The 18,205-nt window shown below is 43.5% G+C and overlaps 1 protein-coding gene across 1 annotated transcript in view; it reads left to right on the forward strand.

Annotated features, from left to right (window-relative positions):
- LOC143416584 (NACHT, LRR and PYD domains-containing protein 12-like) overlaps positions 1–18,205 on the forward strand; it is a 294,773-nt gene that overhangs the window by 49,258 nt on the left and 227,310 nt on the right. Inside the window, exons 8-9 of the mRNA XM_076881993.1 lie at positions 12,523–12,699; positions 14,856–15,032. Coding sequence (XP_076738108.1) covers positions 12,523–12,699; positions 14,856–15,032 — 354 coding nt within the window. The remainder of the gene's footprint in view (positions 1–12,522; positions 12,700–14,855; positions 15,033–18,205) is intronic.

Here is an 18,205-nt window from a genome sequence, read left to right on the forward strand (position 1 = left end):
TACAGCTGTTACCAAACGTTTAGAAAATGAGAAGTGTTGTTTGCTTATTTACAAAGTTTGCTGTTTCAGTGATAGTTGTATATCACATTATATCACTTCAAACAGAGGTGATCCAGTAATGCTGCACTAATGAATTAGACTAACTATTCACTTTAGCTAAAGTTATTAAGTTAGCTAAAGAGTTGGGATGCTGTGTAAGACATAAATAAAGCTAAAATACAAAGGTTTGGGCACCGTTTTGCATGTTTCCCTACTGTAGGGGTCTCTGCAAGCATACAGAGGGAGTACTCTGACAGGGTACAAGATGACAACTTTGGAATTCTACTAGAAACAGTCAATCATATTTGTTTGTCAAAGCTGAATCCAGGGCAAACTACGCTAAATTAGCGTTTTTAGCTAGCAGCTACAATAAGCATAACAGTTACTGTACGGCTATCATTTGTTAACATGACGCTTGTTCTTATACATGTAATACATTTATTACCAACCTGAGAGTTTATCCGCTGGTCATTCGACATGACGAATGACTTCTGAAGTCTTAATTCAGCTCAAGACGCTGTAGATTCCCGTCGGTAACACTTTCGGTCCGCTAGTAAAACGTAGTTCTATTAATCTGCGCTTGAACCGGAACCGGATGTAAGTTCCAAAAAACTGAATTTTGGAACTGAAATTGAATTGTAGAACTGAAACTGAACGGTTAGAAGTGAAACTGAAATTATTTGAGAGCTGAATTTTTAAAGGATAAAATGCAGTTTCAAAGCAAATCAATTCATTTTCAAAATATAAAATTCAATTTCAATTTAGTGATGATCATTTTCAAACCATAAATTCAATTTCAAATTAGACTAATTCAAATTCAGTTTTCAAAAGCATTTATTCAAGTTACAATTCAGATTCAATCTGAGCAATTCAAATTCAAATTGAACTTATTCAAATTCAGTTTCTGATGGCACAGATTTCTGCCCATACTACGGGCAGTGTTGAGCTTGATTTGCAAAATAAACGGCAAGTTTGTTGCAAACACATAGCCAATGTGTTTGCAACAAACTTGCGCTGTATGGGACAGTCTAGTCTCCATCGCGCTTCCCAGGTTGCCTAGCAACCATGATACTAACCGCTGGAAATGTGTCATACAACTTTGTTTGACAGAAATGAAGGAGAACATATTTTGTTCATTTGTTTGTTTGTTTCTACAAGAGCTTTGTGTGATTTGATAAGTATCTGAGGCTGAGACCACAGGACAGTAAAACATGATTTTTGGGCTTCATTTCTGTACTGAACAGTCATTTAAGATTAGTTAGTAAATAACAATTAGCTAATGTTGTTCATGAGACTAAAGTCATGTCACTTTGGTAATGTAAATATAATATGGCCAATATTATAGTTATTATATTAATCATTATTAGCTATTGTTAAGGTTCAAAAATTGAGGAAGGAGAGTACAAACACCCATTGGTCCAGAAGATCTTGGTCAAACAATGATTTTAATGAATACACACGTGTGGGAAGAACACTCTGTACGCAGACAGCAAGTGGTCTTCGACTTCCTCAAAGCATACACAGATTTTTATAGCATCAGGGTTTGATTTACTGACGCCCCCTTCATGCGTCACAGACAGGATATATACACATACGTCAATATCAAAACCACAACGACTTTTGACACAATTTAAAAGAACAATTGTCTTCTATCTTCATAACAGGTGCTTCCTGTCACTGCCGGATGCTCGCTTGTCATCTTGACACCTCAGCAGCAGTTCTGCGACAAACTGCTCTTTTTTGCAACCCCAAGCAAAACATAATTAAACTTTCACCTATAAATGATTCTCTCTAACTAAGTGTGTGTGTGTCTGTGTGCTAACCACAATTGCACCCTGTTTCACCTCGCCGACTAGCTCCTGACCCCTACTAAAAGCTTAATACAAGAATATGAACATATAAAAGATATTAAAATGAACTGTTGTGTAAGCATGTATTGCAATTCCTTCTATGTTCTAGTTTTCCCTCAGCATGGATCATCTAGACACTCTCACTAGTGAAGCTTTGGACCCTTAATGAACCTGAACATCAACTCAAATAAGCACAGATATGCATTGTGTATAAAATAGTTATAACTGCACCTGGAATACAAAGTTAACATTATCATAAACATCTTAAGGCCATCTTAAAGCTATCTGTTACATTGTTAAAGCAATGATCGTCTTAGCCTGCTGCTCAAAATAACCTAAGACTGCTTTCACTTCTGCAAACTCTCTGCAACTTCCTGTCAGCCTGTGACTGTTCAACCTCTGAATGCAATATAAACTACAGATTATATTATTAATGCAATGGTGATGATGATTATTCTTTAACAATAGCAGTAAAATAATTTCCCTGCTCCACACTATTACAGCAGTGAACATGAACTCTGTGTCAAATACTGAGCCTCAGTACAGATTCAAGTTGCAGTTATTTATGTCTTATCTTAGTTATTTATATCTTAAATCTTCACTCAAAGACAAGTATCTTTGACAGTGCATATATAGGTGTATCATATATAAGAGACAAATGTTGTTTCTTCAGTATGTTGGCATTACTAAATTTGGCTCAATGCTTACATATATTTATAAAAAGAAAACGTACAAGCTGTGATAACTGTTTCTGATAAAATGAAGAGTAGACTGATATATTGAATATTCCTTTATTGGGCGAGAAAATCAGACCATGTCATAACTGCTTTAAGTCATACAGAATAGATATCAGAGCTTTAAACAGGCTGACGTCTGCTAAATGCGTCAAACTGGGCAGAAAGTATACAAACACATAACATCCTTATAGAATATGATGTAACACTATAGATCAACTTACCTCAGAATATATAAAGCATATAAACAATTACAGCAATATGATGCAACAAACACAGCAGTACTACTGATCCAAAATACTCAAAGCTTCATAGAACTGAAACAAACATTTATTTTTAGGTCCATTCTGCTGCTGATACATACTTTAGGTTTCTGAACATTAAACTTGTTGCTGCCTTTCATAGTGTGTAACTTGAAGGCTCTGAGTACTTTCTCCCACACTGAAAACACTGGAATGATAAAATTATCTGAACATTACCTAATAAGACTGATTCAGGACAGACAATTAGTTATTTTAAACTTTTCTAGGAGTCCTTCACAAACAGGGAACAGTCTGTCTATTCTCTCCATCTGTCAACTGCTGCTGGCTCTTCCTCCTCCTCTTCCTCACACACTGCTGAGTTTGTCCTGGTGGATCATCAGGGGTGCAAAGCCTCACAGATGATGTGCAGCAGTGGGTCCCTCAGTCTGTCCTCACTCTGGACACTTGCAGTTGTCACACATGGAAATCAAATGTGTGATAAGGTGCAGGATTCAAACACAAGTGTAACTTATAAACACATGTTCATACTTTTATTCCACAATCAGAGAGAAAGAAACAGAGAGAGAGTGCAGGACAGACAGACAGGTGACAGTCTCAGGTGTACACACTGCTACAAACAGGAGGATTTAGTGTTTGTGTTATTACGAGTGTAAACAAGAAGAGTTCCCAGATGGTACAGTGGACACATGTGTGACTCCTGTGATTAAAGCATCTTTCTTTCAGCTTAACGGGTGAACCGTCAGCTCGTTCAAACACACGTTAAAGTCCGTTCTGGCTCGACACCACCGAACAGAGGCAGCAATATGTATTTATTTATGTATTTGTTTGGAAATGTGCTGCCTCTTGGCCAGGACTCCCTTGAAAAAGAGGTTTTTGATCTCAACGGGACATTCCTGGTTAAATAAAGGTTAAATAAAAAAAATATATATATATAACAATATAACATTAACAGTGCAGTGGATCCTGCTTGTGCCGTGATATTCAGGACTGCAAACTGAGCAGCATCACTGACTTTCAGCTTCTGTTGTGGATATATGACTGACTTTAATTATCCATAAAATCATCACATTCTCTGTAAGATTAAGGTCAGCTATTGAACGGCATATACAGTGGGGCAAAAAAGTATTTAGTCAGCCACCGATTGTGCAAGTTCCCCCACTTAAAATGATGACAGAGGTCAGTAATTTGCACCAGAGGTACACTTCAACTGTGAGAGACAGAATGTGAAAAAAAAAATCCATGAATCCACATGGTAGGATTTGTAAAGAATTTATTCGTAAATTAGGGTGGAAGATAAGTATTTGGTCACCTCAAACAAGGAAAATCTCTGGCTCTCACAGACCTGTAACGTCTTCTGTAAGAAGCTTTTCTGTCCCCCACTCGTTACCTGTATGAATGGCACCTGTTTGAACTCATCATCTGTATAAAAGACACCTGTCCACAGCCTCAAACAGTCAGACTCCAAACTCCGCCATGGCCAAGACCAAAGAGCTTTCGAAGGACACCAGGAAAAGTATTGTAGACCTGCACCAGACTGGGAAGAGTGAATCTACAATAGGCAAGCAGCTTGGTGTGAAAAAATCAACTGTGGGAGCAATCATCAGAAAATGGAAGACATACAAGACCACTGATAATCTCCCTCGATCTGGGGCTCCACGCAAGATCTCATCCCGTGGGGTCAAAATGATCATGAGAACGGTGAGCAAAGATCCCAGAACCACATGGGGGGACCTGGTGAATGACCTGCAGAGCTGGGACCAAAGTAACAAAGGTCACCATCAGTAACACACTACAACGGCAGGGAATCAAATCCCGCAGTGCCAGACGTGTTCCGCTGCTGAAGCCAGTGCATGTCCAGGCCCGTCTGAAGTTTGCCAGAGAGCACATGGATGATACAGCAGAGGATTGGGAGAATGTCATGTGGTCAGATGAAACCAAAGTAGAACTTTTTGGTATAAACTCAACTCGTCGTGTTTGGAGGAAGAAGAATACTGAGTTGCATCCCAAGAACACCATACCTACTGTGAAGCATGGGGGTGGAAACATCATGCTAAGGGGCTGTTTTTCTGCCAAGGGGACAGGACAACTGATCCGTGTTAAGGACAGAATGAATGGGGCCATGTATCGTGAGATTTTGAGCCAAAACCTCCTTCCATCAGTGAGAACTTTGAAGATGAAACGAGGCTGGGTCTTCCAACACGACAATGATCCAAAACACACTGCCCGGGCAACAAAGGAGTGGCTCCGTAAGAAGCATTTGAAAGTCCTGGAGTGGCCTAGCCAGTCTCCAGACCTCAACCCCATAGAAAATCTGTGGCGGGAGTTGAAAGTCCGTGTTGCTCGGCGACAGCCCCAAAACATCACTGCTCTCGAGAAGATCTGCATGGAGGAATGGGCCAAAATACCAGCTACTGTGTGTGCAAACCTGGTAAAGACCTATAGTAAACGTTTGACCTCTGTTATTGCCAACAAAGGTTATGTTACAAAGTATTGAGTTGTATTTTTGTTATTGACCAAATACTTATTTTCCACCCTGATTTACGAATAAATTCTTTACAAATCCTACCATGTGGATTCATGGATTTTTTTTTCACATTCTGTCTCTCACAGTTGAAGTGTACCTCTGGTGCAAATTACTGACCTCTGTCATCATTTTAAGTGGGAGAACTTGCACAATCGGTGGCTGACTAAATACTTTTTTGCCCCACTGTATTTTGAAGTAAAGGCTTTAAAACCAAGTTAGTACAAACATCGCTAATGTCACATAACTTTCCCAACATGTGGCCAACAGTAATGTTTTAATGTTCTTCATTATAAAAATATTTGCGCATAAATAAGTGACATAATATTCAGTACTTACTTCTGAAAGTTTACTCTTCGGCCGCTCCCCTTCCGCCGTTTTTTTCGGCAAAATTATCCACACCACCGCCGCACTATGAAGTCTGGGATATGTTGGGCCATGAAGGCTACACCGACCCATCCTTAAAATTCAGGGAAATGAAGGACGCATTTGAGGGCTGCATTTCGAGCAGCCTTTGAATTGGGACAGCCTTCGTCATGTCGCTGTGATGTAATTGGCCTTAAAATGCGGCCTTTAAGGCTGCAGACCCTGAATTGGGATACAGCCCAAATCCGATCATTGGTACTTCCTGGCTTGTGTAGTTACTAGGTAACAAAAGCTCAACACTGCCCCTAGCGTCCTGGAGCACTTCCGTTGTGTTTTGGAGTTTGCATGTGTTTTGGGGTCTGCATATGTTTTGGATTTTGCATGTGTTTTGGATTTTGTACGTGTTTTGGAGTTTGCATGTGTTTTGGATTTTGCATGTGTTTTGGATTTTGTACGTGTTTTGGATTTTGTAAGTGTTTTGGAGTTTGTAAGTGTTTTTTGATTTTGTAAGTGTTTTGGAATTTGTACGTGCTTTGTCTCTAGGGGCCACCGTAGGTTTAGTCCATTGACTGCAGCAGAACAATGTTCACATTTCAAACAGTGATACTAAACGTATGGCCTGCGGCCCACACGCGGCCTGCCCACCTTTCCTGGTTCAGAGAGAGGGGACCCTGATTAACTGTGTAGTGTTCTTCCTCACAGTTCTAAGTATCAGACACAACAATGAATAATCCACAGCTGACTATCTTTAGCAGGTCAAAGGTCACAGCACACAGCAGACAGTGTCACGGTTCTGGGTCCGTTGGACCCAGTATTTTGAGTTTATTGTGTTTTGATTTAAGTGTGCATCAGGGATTGTGTTCTTGTTCTCTTGTCGTGTTATGGTGATGATTATGATGTCTATTATTAGAGTTCCATGTTTCTGTTTATCTGGGTTTAAGATGTGGGTTTAGTTTCATATGTCATTTCCTGTCTGTCTCTCTATGTCGAGCCTGCGTGTGATGTTTTATTGTGAAGGTCTGCGTCTCATGTGAGTGTATTCAGTTTTACCTCTGTCTCGTCTTACTGATTATTCCCAGCTGAGTCCACCACCTGTGTGTAATTCCCGTGTTTCTCTGTGTGTGTATTTAAGTCGTGTCCTCCGTCATTGTAGTTGCTGGTCCGTCTGTGTAACCACCATGTCTCACCCGTGTGTTCTCCCTGCTGTCCATCGCCATTCTCCTCTACTCGTTCTCATTAAGGTTTGTGCTCTGTAGTTTAGTTGTTTTCCAGTCTAGTTTAGTCGAGCTCCATTTGCTGTTTGTCCATATTTTCGTGTTCAATAAACCACCTTCACACCCTCACGACTGCCTGCACTTGGATCCTCATTTATTATTTTCACATGGCTCATCTTATTCGCCGTGACAGTACGGACCAGCCAGATATGGATCCAGCGGCAGTCACCCCACCCAGGGAGCTTCAGGAGGCCGTTATCCCCTCCGCTTCTAAGTTGATTTACCAGTTGTTAGAGCATGAGGGAGAAGCGTCTCTTTACACTGTGGAAGGCGACCTACAGCACCTTATTGAATGGTAAATGGTAAATGGTAAATGGCCTGTATTTATATAGCGCTTTACTAGTCCCTAAGGACCCCAAAGCGCTTTACATATCCAGTCATCCACCCATTCACACACACATTCACACACTGGTGATGGCAAGCTACATTGTAGCCACAGCCACCCTGGGGCGCACTGACAGAGGTGAGGCTGCCGGACACTGGCGCCACCGGGCCCTCTGACCACCACCAGTAGGCAGTGAGTGAAGTGTCTTGCCCAAGGACACAACGACCGAGACCGTCCAAGCCGGGGCTCGAACCGGCAACCTTCCGATTACAAGGCGAACTCCCAACTCTTGAGCCACGATCGCCACGATCGCCCATTATTACCTGTTATCCCTGGCTATTGGACTCTCTGCATCCGCTCGTGCAGAATTACGTTCTCCATGAGCTTCACCTACACCCCCCCGCCGCTACCGCTCGCCTGCTCACTTCTACGGAGGACGTGCCGTCCGAACCGTCGGACGAGGGATTACCCGGCCTGTCGGAGCCGTCTCTGAGAAAGAAGCGATGTTTGCACTGTCGGCGTGACACCCCGCAGCCGGAGGTTGGGACATGTAAACATCCGGCAGTGGTGAGTGAGAGGGACACTGTTTCTGCTTTGTCGGATACAAGGACTATTTATTCTGGGACTATTTTTTGCGCTTCCACCGAAGATAATAGTGTTTTTTCTGCTTCATCTGTGGCTATTGCTTCTAAGACTGTCTTTCCTGTGCCCACGTCCTGTGTTAATGACTGTATCCGCTTTGCTGCTGCCAAGCCTGGAATTACTGAGCCTGGCATTATGAATTCAGAGAATGAGAACGTTTGGAACTATTTTTCATCTGCACTGGTCTATTCAGGGGAAGCTGTAAACCTCACTGACACAGTTCTTCCTGACCATGTTCTCCCATCCACACCTTCACCACAAGTTAATGTGGGGCCTGTAACACAGTTAGCAGTACAGTTATCAGTTGAGCCAGCAGCCCAGCTGCCCTCAGTTCAGCCAGCCACTCCACCACCTGTTACAACTTCGCTACCTGTAGCTCAGTTGCCACCAGTTCAGCAGCCTACCCGCTCACTCATTCAGCCACCATCCTCACTGTCTCATTCAAAGCAGGGAACACACTTCACCACAATATCTGCTGGTTCTCTTACGCTGGCCATGTCAGAGACAGTTGCTCCCTCTAGGGCCTCCCCAGGGGCTGGGTGTCAGTCACCAGCCAACTCTGGACCCTAGAGGTCAAGACGCCAGCACCAGCAGCCTCACCGGAGAACTCACCAGAACACTCTCGGCTCTCAGCACCCCCTGAGAGTTCAAGTGAGTTCACCCATCCGCCTCGGTCCTCTGCTGAGTGTATTGGGGAACACTTTCAGCCCTATGAGGACTGCATCCCACTGTTGCTACCTGAGTCTAGCCACTGTGCTGCTCAGTCCCAGCCAGTGTCCACACTGGCAGAGGTCTCCGTACCTGCTGCTTCAGTGTCTGTTTTCCCTGGAGGGCCAGAGGAGCCCGTCCAGTCTCAAGCCATGTTAGCTGGGGGTTCAGGGGAACCCAGCCAGCGTCCTGCCTCGTCGGCTGGAGGGCCTGAGGAACCCAGCCAGCCTCAAGTGTCGTCAGCTGGGGGTTCGGGAGAACCCAGCCAGCCTCATGTCTCGTCTGCTGGGGGTTCGGGAGAGCCCAGCCAGCCTCATGTCTCGTCTGCTGGGGGTTCGGGAGAGCCCAGCCAGCCTCATGTTTCGTCTGCTGGGGGTCCTGGAGAACCCAACCAGCCTCATGTTTCGTCTGCTGGGGGTTCTGGAGAACCCAGCCAGTCTCTTGTTTCGTCAGCTGGAGGGCCCGAGGAGCCCGTCCAGCGTCATGCCACGTCTGCTGGAGGGTCCGAGGAGCCCACCCATCACCACGCCACGTTAGCTGAGGGTCCTGGAGGACCCAGCCAGCACATCCTCACATCTGCTGGCGGTCCGGGGAAGTTTGCTCAGCTACCATCTGCTGAATCATCCCCTGTGACTCCTACACCGTTGCATGCATCCACATCACCTCCTGCAGCATCACTGTCCGCAGCCGTCCCGCTGCCGTCAGGTTCCGCAGCCGTCCCGCTGCCGTCAGGTTCCGCGTCTTCATCCACGCCTGGTCCGGCCTCCGTGTCGTCATCCACGCCTGGTCCGGCCTCCGTGTCGTCATCCACGCCTGGTCCGGCTTCCGTGTCTTCATCCACGCCTGGTCCGGCCTCCGTGTCGTCATCCACGCCTGGTCCTGCCTCCGTGTCTTCGTCCACGCCTGGTCCTGCCTCCGTGTCTTCGTCCACGCCTGGTCCTGCCTCTGTGTCTTCGTCCACGCCTGGTCCTGCCTCGTCTGGTCCTGCCTCGTCTGGTTCTGTGGTTGCCACGCCGCCGTCTGAGCCAGCTCGACCCGTTCCGCCTCGCCTCTGCCGGCCGTTTTCCGGGCCTCTAAGATGGCATCATGGCCTTCGGGGACGGCCTCCGGAAAGCGTTCGTCGCCGCCGCTGGCATCGCGGCCGACCTCCGGACCTGCTCAGTGGCCGCCACTGCCTTCCAAGTGGTCGGCCTCCTGATTGGTTTTGCCTCCGCCGCCATTGCCGTGTGCACGGTCGGCCTCCAGAACTGTTTGCCCGTCGCCGCCATTGCCATGTGCACGGTCGGCCTTCAGAACTGTTTGCCCGTCGCCGCCGTTGCTGTGTGCATGGTCGGCCCCCTGAACTGTTTAGGCTCTTGTGTTGTCGACCTCCAGGTCGACCCCCGGACTTTATTGTGGCCTCGTAAATAGTCTTGTTTTGTGTTGACCTGTTTTTGGTTTGTTCTGGACTCTCGTGCTCCTTGTTTTTTGTTTTCGGAGGCCGACAGCAGTGAACACAACAGCAGACTGGTGCGTAATAAGCAGTAAATAATGCAGAAAACAGATTTTTGAAGGTAAACTGTTCTTGAAGTACACTGAGAGAGAGAGCTGTGCAGGAAGTAAACGTCAAAGTCAGAGAGAATTCATGACGATGTTCATCAAACGTAAAGCGTAGTTTGGATCTTCTTTTGCTGCTGGTTCAGTCAGTTTTGGTTGGAGACAGATGAAACCTGCAGCTTCAGGATCTTTGAGCTGTCCACTTTCAGCCCCGACGGCGTGTCCGTGTACGTGCCGTCGAGTGAACGATCCACGCTCTGTGTTTCCATCTTTGTGTGTTTAGCTGCTCTCATTTACTGTTTTATCTGTTTGGTTGTTGTTGAAATACGTTTGGGAGCTTTAACCTGAGATTCTGGCAAAATACATTTATATTAACCCTTTAGAGCCGGTCGGAGCGGGCACGCTCTGTTTTGCGTAACTATTTTTAAATCCCGGTAGCTCTGCAACCACGTAAGCTAGCGCAATCATTTTTTTTACATATGGAACCGGAGGAGTTGTAATTACATCTTATGCCATCAGCTTGTCCTATGTCACATTTTCCTTCCACATAAAGCTTTGCAAAAACTGCATAAAAAGCACTTGCAGCAACAAAAACATAATATTCCAGAAACACGCTTTGCTGATCCCATCAGCTGTTCATAACACTTCCTACGTTGGAATAGAAGTCAGCGCGAACTTTTGCATGTCCGCCATTACCTGCCCGAAACTGGAAGTGACGTCATTTTCGCAGAAATGTAGTTTTCTTTTTTACCATCAGGGCCTCAGGGCCTATACTGGTGTTTTTAAAAGTTATCTTTGACTTTATGACTTTCTGTGTCTTTTCTGGGATGCTTAGGACTCATATTGCACTGCTGGAAATAGTTTATGTTGATGCATATGCTGCTTTTTTGCAAATTTGCAGTATAATATTTATTTTTGTTTTTCCTGCAGTATATAAAAATTGGTGTATTTCAAAAATAAAACTATGAAGACACTCACAATAAATTTCCTGTGGTAGGAAACTATTTTGTGCAACTTTTTTGTATTTACAGTTTTGAGGGATAAGCCTCTTAAATTTCTCTAACTAGAAATATATGTATATGTATAAATATATTTTTTTGTAGTTTATTGCACTTTTTTGCAATTTATGTAATTACTATGCACTTAATGACTACATATTATTAAAATCTGGGCTATAATTGTTGTATTGATGTATAGCGACTTGAAATGCTCCCAAAAATGTCACCACACCATGTAAAAATATAATATAAGCTCTGGCGGACTTGGTTCTATGGTAGGTCTTAAAGGGTTAAAAATCGATTCAGGATTGAATGAATCAACATCGCTTTATTCAAATTAAAACCATTTAAATAGGAAAATCCATTTTTTTACAGCCGCCTCTAATGCTGGGTAATGTCAGCTGGTCCATGTGCAGCTGGCTGTGAGGCTCAGGGAGTGTCTACAAAGTGCAACACTGAAAGAACATCAGCCATAAATATTGAGTAATAACTGGACTCTCATACAGCGAGACTCAAATGCCTTTAAACATCAGCTTATCCTGCTGATCCAAGTCCAACACTGAGTTTGTAAAAACATGTTTGTCAATCATTTTGTTTGGTTTCTGAGGAAAATGATTCAATAACTTGCTGCTAATACACAACATTTCATCATATTTCCTCATAACCCTCTTTTGTCTGACCATTTGATCCCATTTGAATTTGCAATAAAGGATCCACAGAGTTTGGTGACAATAATGACAGTAGATGTTTGTGTGAAAGTGCTGGAAGCAAATTAGTGTGTGATGTTCTTTCAGTGTTGCACTTTGTAGACGCTCCCCGAGCACTGGTCTCACAGCCAGCTGCACATAGAGACCAGTGTTGTTAGTCCAGGTCAGAAGATGACTTGTTGGAATGAAAATGAGCTTGTAGTTTGTCTGCTTTAATAATGTGACTGGAAAAAGGTGTTGGACTTCAAATATGTCCATTTCTTTCACACTTCACCTTTAAAAGTGAAGCCTTGTGGTTCCTGGAAGGAAAAACACGACTTTTTCAAGTCTTTTTCCTGTTTTTATGATGAATGTACGACTTTAATGTGAAACATTCAGAGTTTTTTCTCTTGTTGTGTTTGTTTGAAGCTTCTTCTTGTTGGCTTCAGCTGTTTGGAGTTTCCATTTTCTTAACTTCTACATGCTGAACTCTCTTCAGCTCTGAACAGATGATGAAACACTGAATGCTTTCAAGCTCACACTTTGTCTAATAAACTTACATCTTTCATTCTTTATACAGATTGAAGGGCTGTGGTTTGTTAAAGATCAGCTGTGATTATCTGGCAGCAGCACTGAAGTCCAACCCCTCCCATCTGAGAGAGCTGGACCTGAGCTACAACTACAACCTGCAGGATTCAGGAGTGAAGCTTCTGTGTGGTTTCCTGGAGAGTCCAGGATGTGGACTTGAAACTCTGAGGTCAGTCAGCATGTTTTAGTTGTGCTGAGATGAATATGATGTGAAAGTTGTGCTGGCACTAAACTGCAGACATCAGGCTGATATTATACTGATCCACACTGAGGATCTTCATGGTAAAGTCTGTTTTCTTCTTCTCTGGTTTAGTCCATTGACTGCAGCAGAACAATGTTCACATTTCAAACAGTGAGACTCAACGTATGGCCTGCGGCCCACACGCGGCCTGCCCACCTTTTCTGATTCAGAGAGAGGGGACCCTGATTAACTGTTTAGTGTTCTTCCTCACAGTTCTAAGTATCAGACACAACAATGAATAATCCACAGCTGACTGTCTTTAGCAGGTCAAAGGTCACGGCACACAGCAGACAGTGGGAAATATTATAATTCTGATCATTTATCAGCACATATCCATATGTATAAAAACAAAGCTGACACTGTGAGACTTGATCAGAGGTGTGATCATCACAGCAGAGGCCTTTGTGTCAAAATCACTGAGGATCAAACAGGAAAACATGAAGCAGATTTTCCTGTCCTGGCTTTTTATAGCAGATAACCTTCAAAATATTCTGCAGTCCATCAAAAACTGAAGCAAACCATGAATCAACATGTGAACATGAGCTGATGCTGCTGAAGTGAAGCAAAGTTACAGAGGTTTGATTACAGACACAGCTGAGAGTTTGTAATCTGTCATCATTTTAAAAGGTTTACATTTCTTCAGTATTGAACAGCAGAAATGAGGCTTTGTTTTCGGAGGCCGACAGCAGTGAACACAACAGCAGACTGGTGCGTAATAAGCAGTGAATAATGCAGGAAACAGATTTTTGAAGGTAAACTGTTCTTGAAGTACACTGAGAGAGAGAGAGCTGTGCAGGAAGTAAACGTCAAAGTCAGAGAGAATTCATGACGATGTTCATCAAACGTAAAGCGTAGTTTGGATCTTCTTCTGCTGCTGGTTCACTCAGTTTTGGTTGGAGACAGATGAAACCTGCAGCTTCAGGATCTGTGAGCTGTCCACTTTCAGCCCCGATGGCGTGTCCGTGTACGTGCCGTCGAGTGAACGATCCACGCTCTGTGTTTCCATCTTTGTGTGTTTAGCTGCTCTCATTTACTGTTTTATCTGTTTGGTTGTTGTTGAAATACGTTTAGGAACTTTAACCTGAGATTCTGGCAAAATACATTTATATTAAAAATTGATTCAGGATTGAATGAATCAACATCGCTTTATTCAAATTAAAACCATTTAAATAGGAAAATCCTTTTTTTTACAGCCGCCTCTAATGCTGGGTAATGTCAGCTGGTCCATGTGCAGCTGGCTGTGAGGCTCAGGGAGCGTCTACAAAGTGCAACACTGAAAGAACATCAGCCATAAATATTGAGTAATAACTGGACTCTCATACAGCGAGACTCAAATGCCTTTAAACATCAGCTTATCCTGCTGATCCAAGTCCAACACTGAGTTTGTAAAAACATGTTTGTCAATCATTTTGTTTGGTTTCTGAGGAAAATGATTCAATAACTTGCTGCTAATACACAACATTTAATCATATTTCCTCATAACCCTCTTTTGTCTGACCATTTGATCCCATTTGAATTTGCAATAAAGGATCCACAGAGTTCGGTGACAATAATGACAGTAGATGTTTGTGTGAAAGTGCTGGAAGCAAATTAGTGTGTGATGTTCTTTCAGTGTTGCACTTTGTAGACGCTCCCTGAGCGCTGGTCTCACAGCCAGCTGCACATCGAGACCAGTGTTGTTAGTCCAGGTCAGAAGATGACTTGTTGGAATGAAAATGAGCTTGTAGTTTTTCTACTTTAATAATGTGACTGGAAAAAGGTGTTGGACTTCAAATATGTCCATTTCTTTCACACTTCACCTTTAAAAGTGAAGCCTCGTGGTTCCTGGAAGGAAAAACACGACTTTTTCAGGTCTTTGTCCTGTTTTTATGATAAATGTACGACTTTAATGTGAAACGTTCAGAGTTTTTTCTCTTGTTGTGTTTGTTTGAAGCTGCTTCCTGTTGGCTTCAGCTGTTTGGAGTTTCCATTTTCTAAACTTCTACATTCTGAACCTTCTTCAGCTCTGAACAGATGATGAAACACTGAATGCTTTCAAGCTCACACTTTGTCTAATAAACTTACATCTTTCATTCTTTATACAGATTGAGGGGCTGTGGTTTGTCAGAGATCAGCTGTGATTATCTGGCAGCAGCACTGAAGTCCAACCCCTCCCATCTGAGAGAGCTGGACCTGAGCTACAACAACAAGCTGCAGGATTCAGGAGTGAAGCATCTGTGTGGTTTCCTGGAGAGTCCAGGATGTGGACTTGAAACTCTGAGGTCAGTCAGCATGTTTTAGTTGTGCTGAGATGAATATGATGTGAAATTTGTGCTGACACTAAACTGCAGACATCAGGCTGATATTATACTGATCCACACTGAGGATCTTCATGGTAAAGTCTGTTTTCTTCTTCTCTGGTTTAGTCCATTGACTGCAGCAGAACAATGTTCACATTTCAAACTGTCACGGTTCTGGGTCCGTTGGACCCAGTATTTTGAGTTTATTGTGTTTTGATTTAAGTTTTCATCAGAGATTGTGTTCTTGTTCTCTTGTCGTGTTATGGTGATGATTATGATTTCTATTATTAGAGTTCCATGTTTCTGTTTATCTGGGTTTACGATGTGAGTTTAGTTTCATATGTCATTTCCTGTCTGTCTCTCAGTGTCAGGTCTGCGTCTTGGTGTGGTGTTCTCATTTCCTGTTTTATTGTGAAGGTCTGGGTCTCATGTGAGTGTGTTCAGTTTTACCTTTGTCTCGTCTTGGTGATTATTCCCAGCTGTGTCCACCACCTGTGTGTAATTCCCCTGTGGTTCTCTGTGTATTTAAGTCATGTCTTCCGTCATTGTTGTTGCTGGTCCGTCTGTGTATTCCACCCTGCCTGATCTGTGTATCTACCATGTCTCACCCGTGTGTTCTCCCTGCTGTCCATCATCATTCTCCTCTGGTCGTTCTTGTTAGATATTTTGATACCACGGTAAGCATTTACAGGATATTGTTTTATACAGGAAAACTGTTACTCAATAAGGCCAATCTACTAGTTGTTTTTCTCTTTCTCTGTGACCCAAGAATTAATGTGAGACTCACAAGCTGGTACCTCAAGGTCGAAAACACCACAGAGATGAGACCACTTCCTTACTCCCATCCTCCCTTTTTCTTTATCTCCTGGAAAAGGCTCGTTAAAGGCTAGGTGGTTCGTTTCAGAATTCACTGATGAAAGAACTCTGTATTCTATGTCTAGGAGTGTATTTTGCTGGGATGATCATAAATTGTAGCTGAACTGATAAACTACACAAGGGATACTTTGCTCAGAAGGCAGGAAGACGTTTCCTTATTTAGTCTGTACCGGTTTGAACTGGGAAAGCTGACACACGAACCTTTTTTCATCTATATAAACTGCTGTGTATCAAATAAACCTTTGAGTCGATTGGGAAGGCAACCTGAAGCAGTCTGTGTTTCCTTGTTCTCCCAAGCTGCTCCCGACGTCGTAACTAACCCAGCTGAATGGCATACCTGAGTGTTACTTTAAATAATTAGGAATCTTATAAGGAAAGGACAGAACTCTGCTTATCGCTCACGCCACGGAGGAAACCCGGGAAGGCAATTTCCTTCAGTTCTCGTTAAGGTTTGTGCTCTGTAGTTTAGTTTATCCCAGTATAGTTTAGTTCTAGCTCCATTTTGCCGTTTGTATTTACTTTCATGTTCAATAAACCACCTTCACACCTTCACAACTGCCTGCATTTGGATCCTCCTTCATTTCCTCCACACGGCTCACCTCACTCGCCGTGACACAAACCTTCAAAGAAGAAGAAAAATCCTCCCCTGGATAATTCACTGTGAAACTCTCCAACTCTTCATTCCACCTTAAAGTCTGTCTGAAACTGAAATCCAAAGCAAAATGTGCGTTTGCTTTACAGACAGCAGTCCAACACAAACATACACACATCATCCAAAACACAGTCCAACATCCAAATCTCCTCCACTGCCAGCATGAATGATGGGAAAGAGAAGGAGGAACACTCTGACATTCAGGGTTAGAATGAGTTTCATGAAGCAGACTGTGAAGATCAAAGCTGCATTAGAAAGCTTACATGAATGAATGAGTGGACAGAAGTGGACAGAGATCATCTGAAGCACTTCAAAGGCTTTAAATCAGCACATTTCTCTTTATTCTTTATCAACTCTGTTAGTTTCTCTCAGTTTTCTGTGGAATGAAGCTAACAGCAGGCTAATAAGATGCTGACCAATAGGTTTCTATTAAAGGTTGTAATTTGTATATGAAAAAGTGCTTTGGCTCAGCAGGGATCAGCTTACAGGTAGAATACAGCTGCTGGATGGGATTAGCATGTCATAGCTATCTACCAAACTGCTAACTGGGGGATTTCAGGCCATCTATGGATCATTTTTGCTAACTGTTTATTCAGCTTAGGCTCAAAGAGCTGCAGCCTGTGCCCTAGCTGTCATAGGGCAAGAGGCGTGGTCCACCTGCATAGGTGAGCAGTCCATCACAGGGCCAACAGAGAGACACAGAGAAGCACTCTCTCACATCCACACCTACAGCCAATTTAGAAGCACCAATGAACCTAAGCAGCATTTCATTGGACTGTGGGAGAACATCCAACCTCCACAGAAAGGCCAACAAGCTTCAACCTACAACCTTCTTGCTTTAAGGCACTAGTGCTAACCACATTTCCCCATTTCAGCCCAAATCATGCATCTTCCTGTTTCTGACTCCAGGCCAGCTCCACTAACACTTTCTCATCAGACACTGCCACCTAGTGGAGGAAGTCTTAGTTCCATTTGAAGCTTCAGATGACAGTTAGTTCCTTTACAAAGAGGTGGAGGTGGTGGGGCCACAGCACCATCCTCACTGAGTGCTAGGAATGGGTATCGTTTAGGTTTTATCTGATACCGGTGCCAACCCAGTATTTTTGAAATGGTGCCAGTGCTTAAAGAATGGAGAACACAAACTTTGTCCAAAAACCTCTCATGTTTAACTGTTTTCCACTTTTTCTTTGGTCATTTTAGCCTTTTTGGCCAGGGTAAAGGGAGCATCTGCCATCAAACAAGAAGACAACCGCATGTAACTAAGACGGTGTTTGCTAGTTCACCTTACATGCATTAAAGTAATAACGTGGTTAGCCTACTCAACGTAAATTACACACGAACAACATTAAGCTACTCACCCAGAGAAGAACGGCTGCTGCTGCCATCATCATCCGTCATCATTTCTGCTACACTGGCAGGGCTAGGGGCCAGGACTCTCCTCTTCGGGTTCTTGGGGGATGTTGCTAACTCCGGGTCTGATAACAGGCACCACACCCGCAGTAGATGCGCTCGGTCTTGCAGCAAGCTATCAAATACGGTGCATTTCTTGGCTTTTAAAAAAAACGCTATGCGTCGCCAGGTGTTTCATCAGATTCGAGGTGTTACCTCCTTTGCACAGTATCACCTT

The sequence above is a fragment of the Maylandia zebra genome, linkage group LG3 (assembly GCF_041146795.1).
Source record: "Maylandia zebra isolate NMK-2024a linkage group LG3, Mzebra_GT3a, whole genome shotgun sequence".
NCBI classification, from domain to species: Eukaryota; Metazoa; Chordata; class Actinopteri; order Cichliformes; family Cichlidae; genus Maylandia; species Maylandia zebra.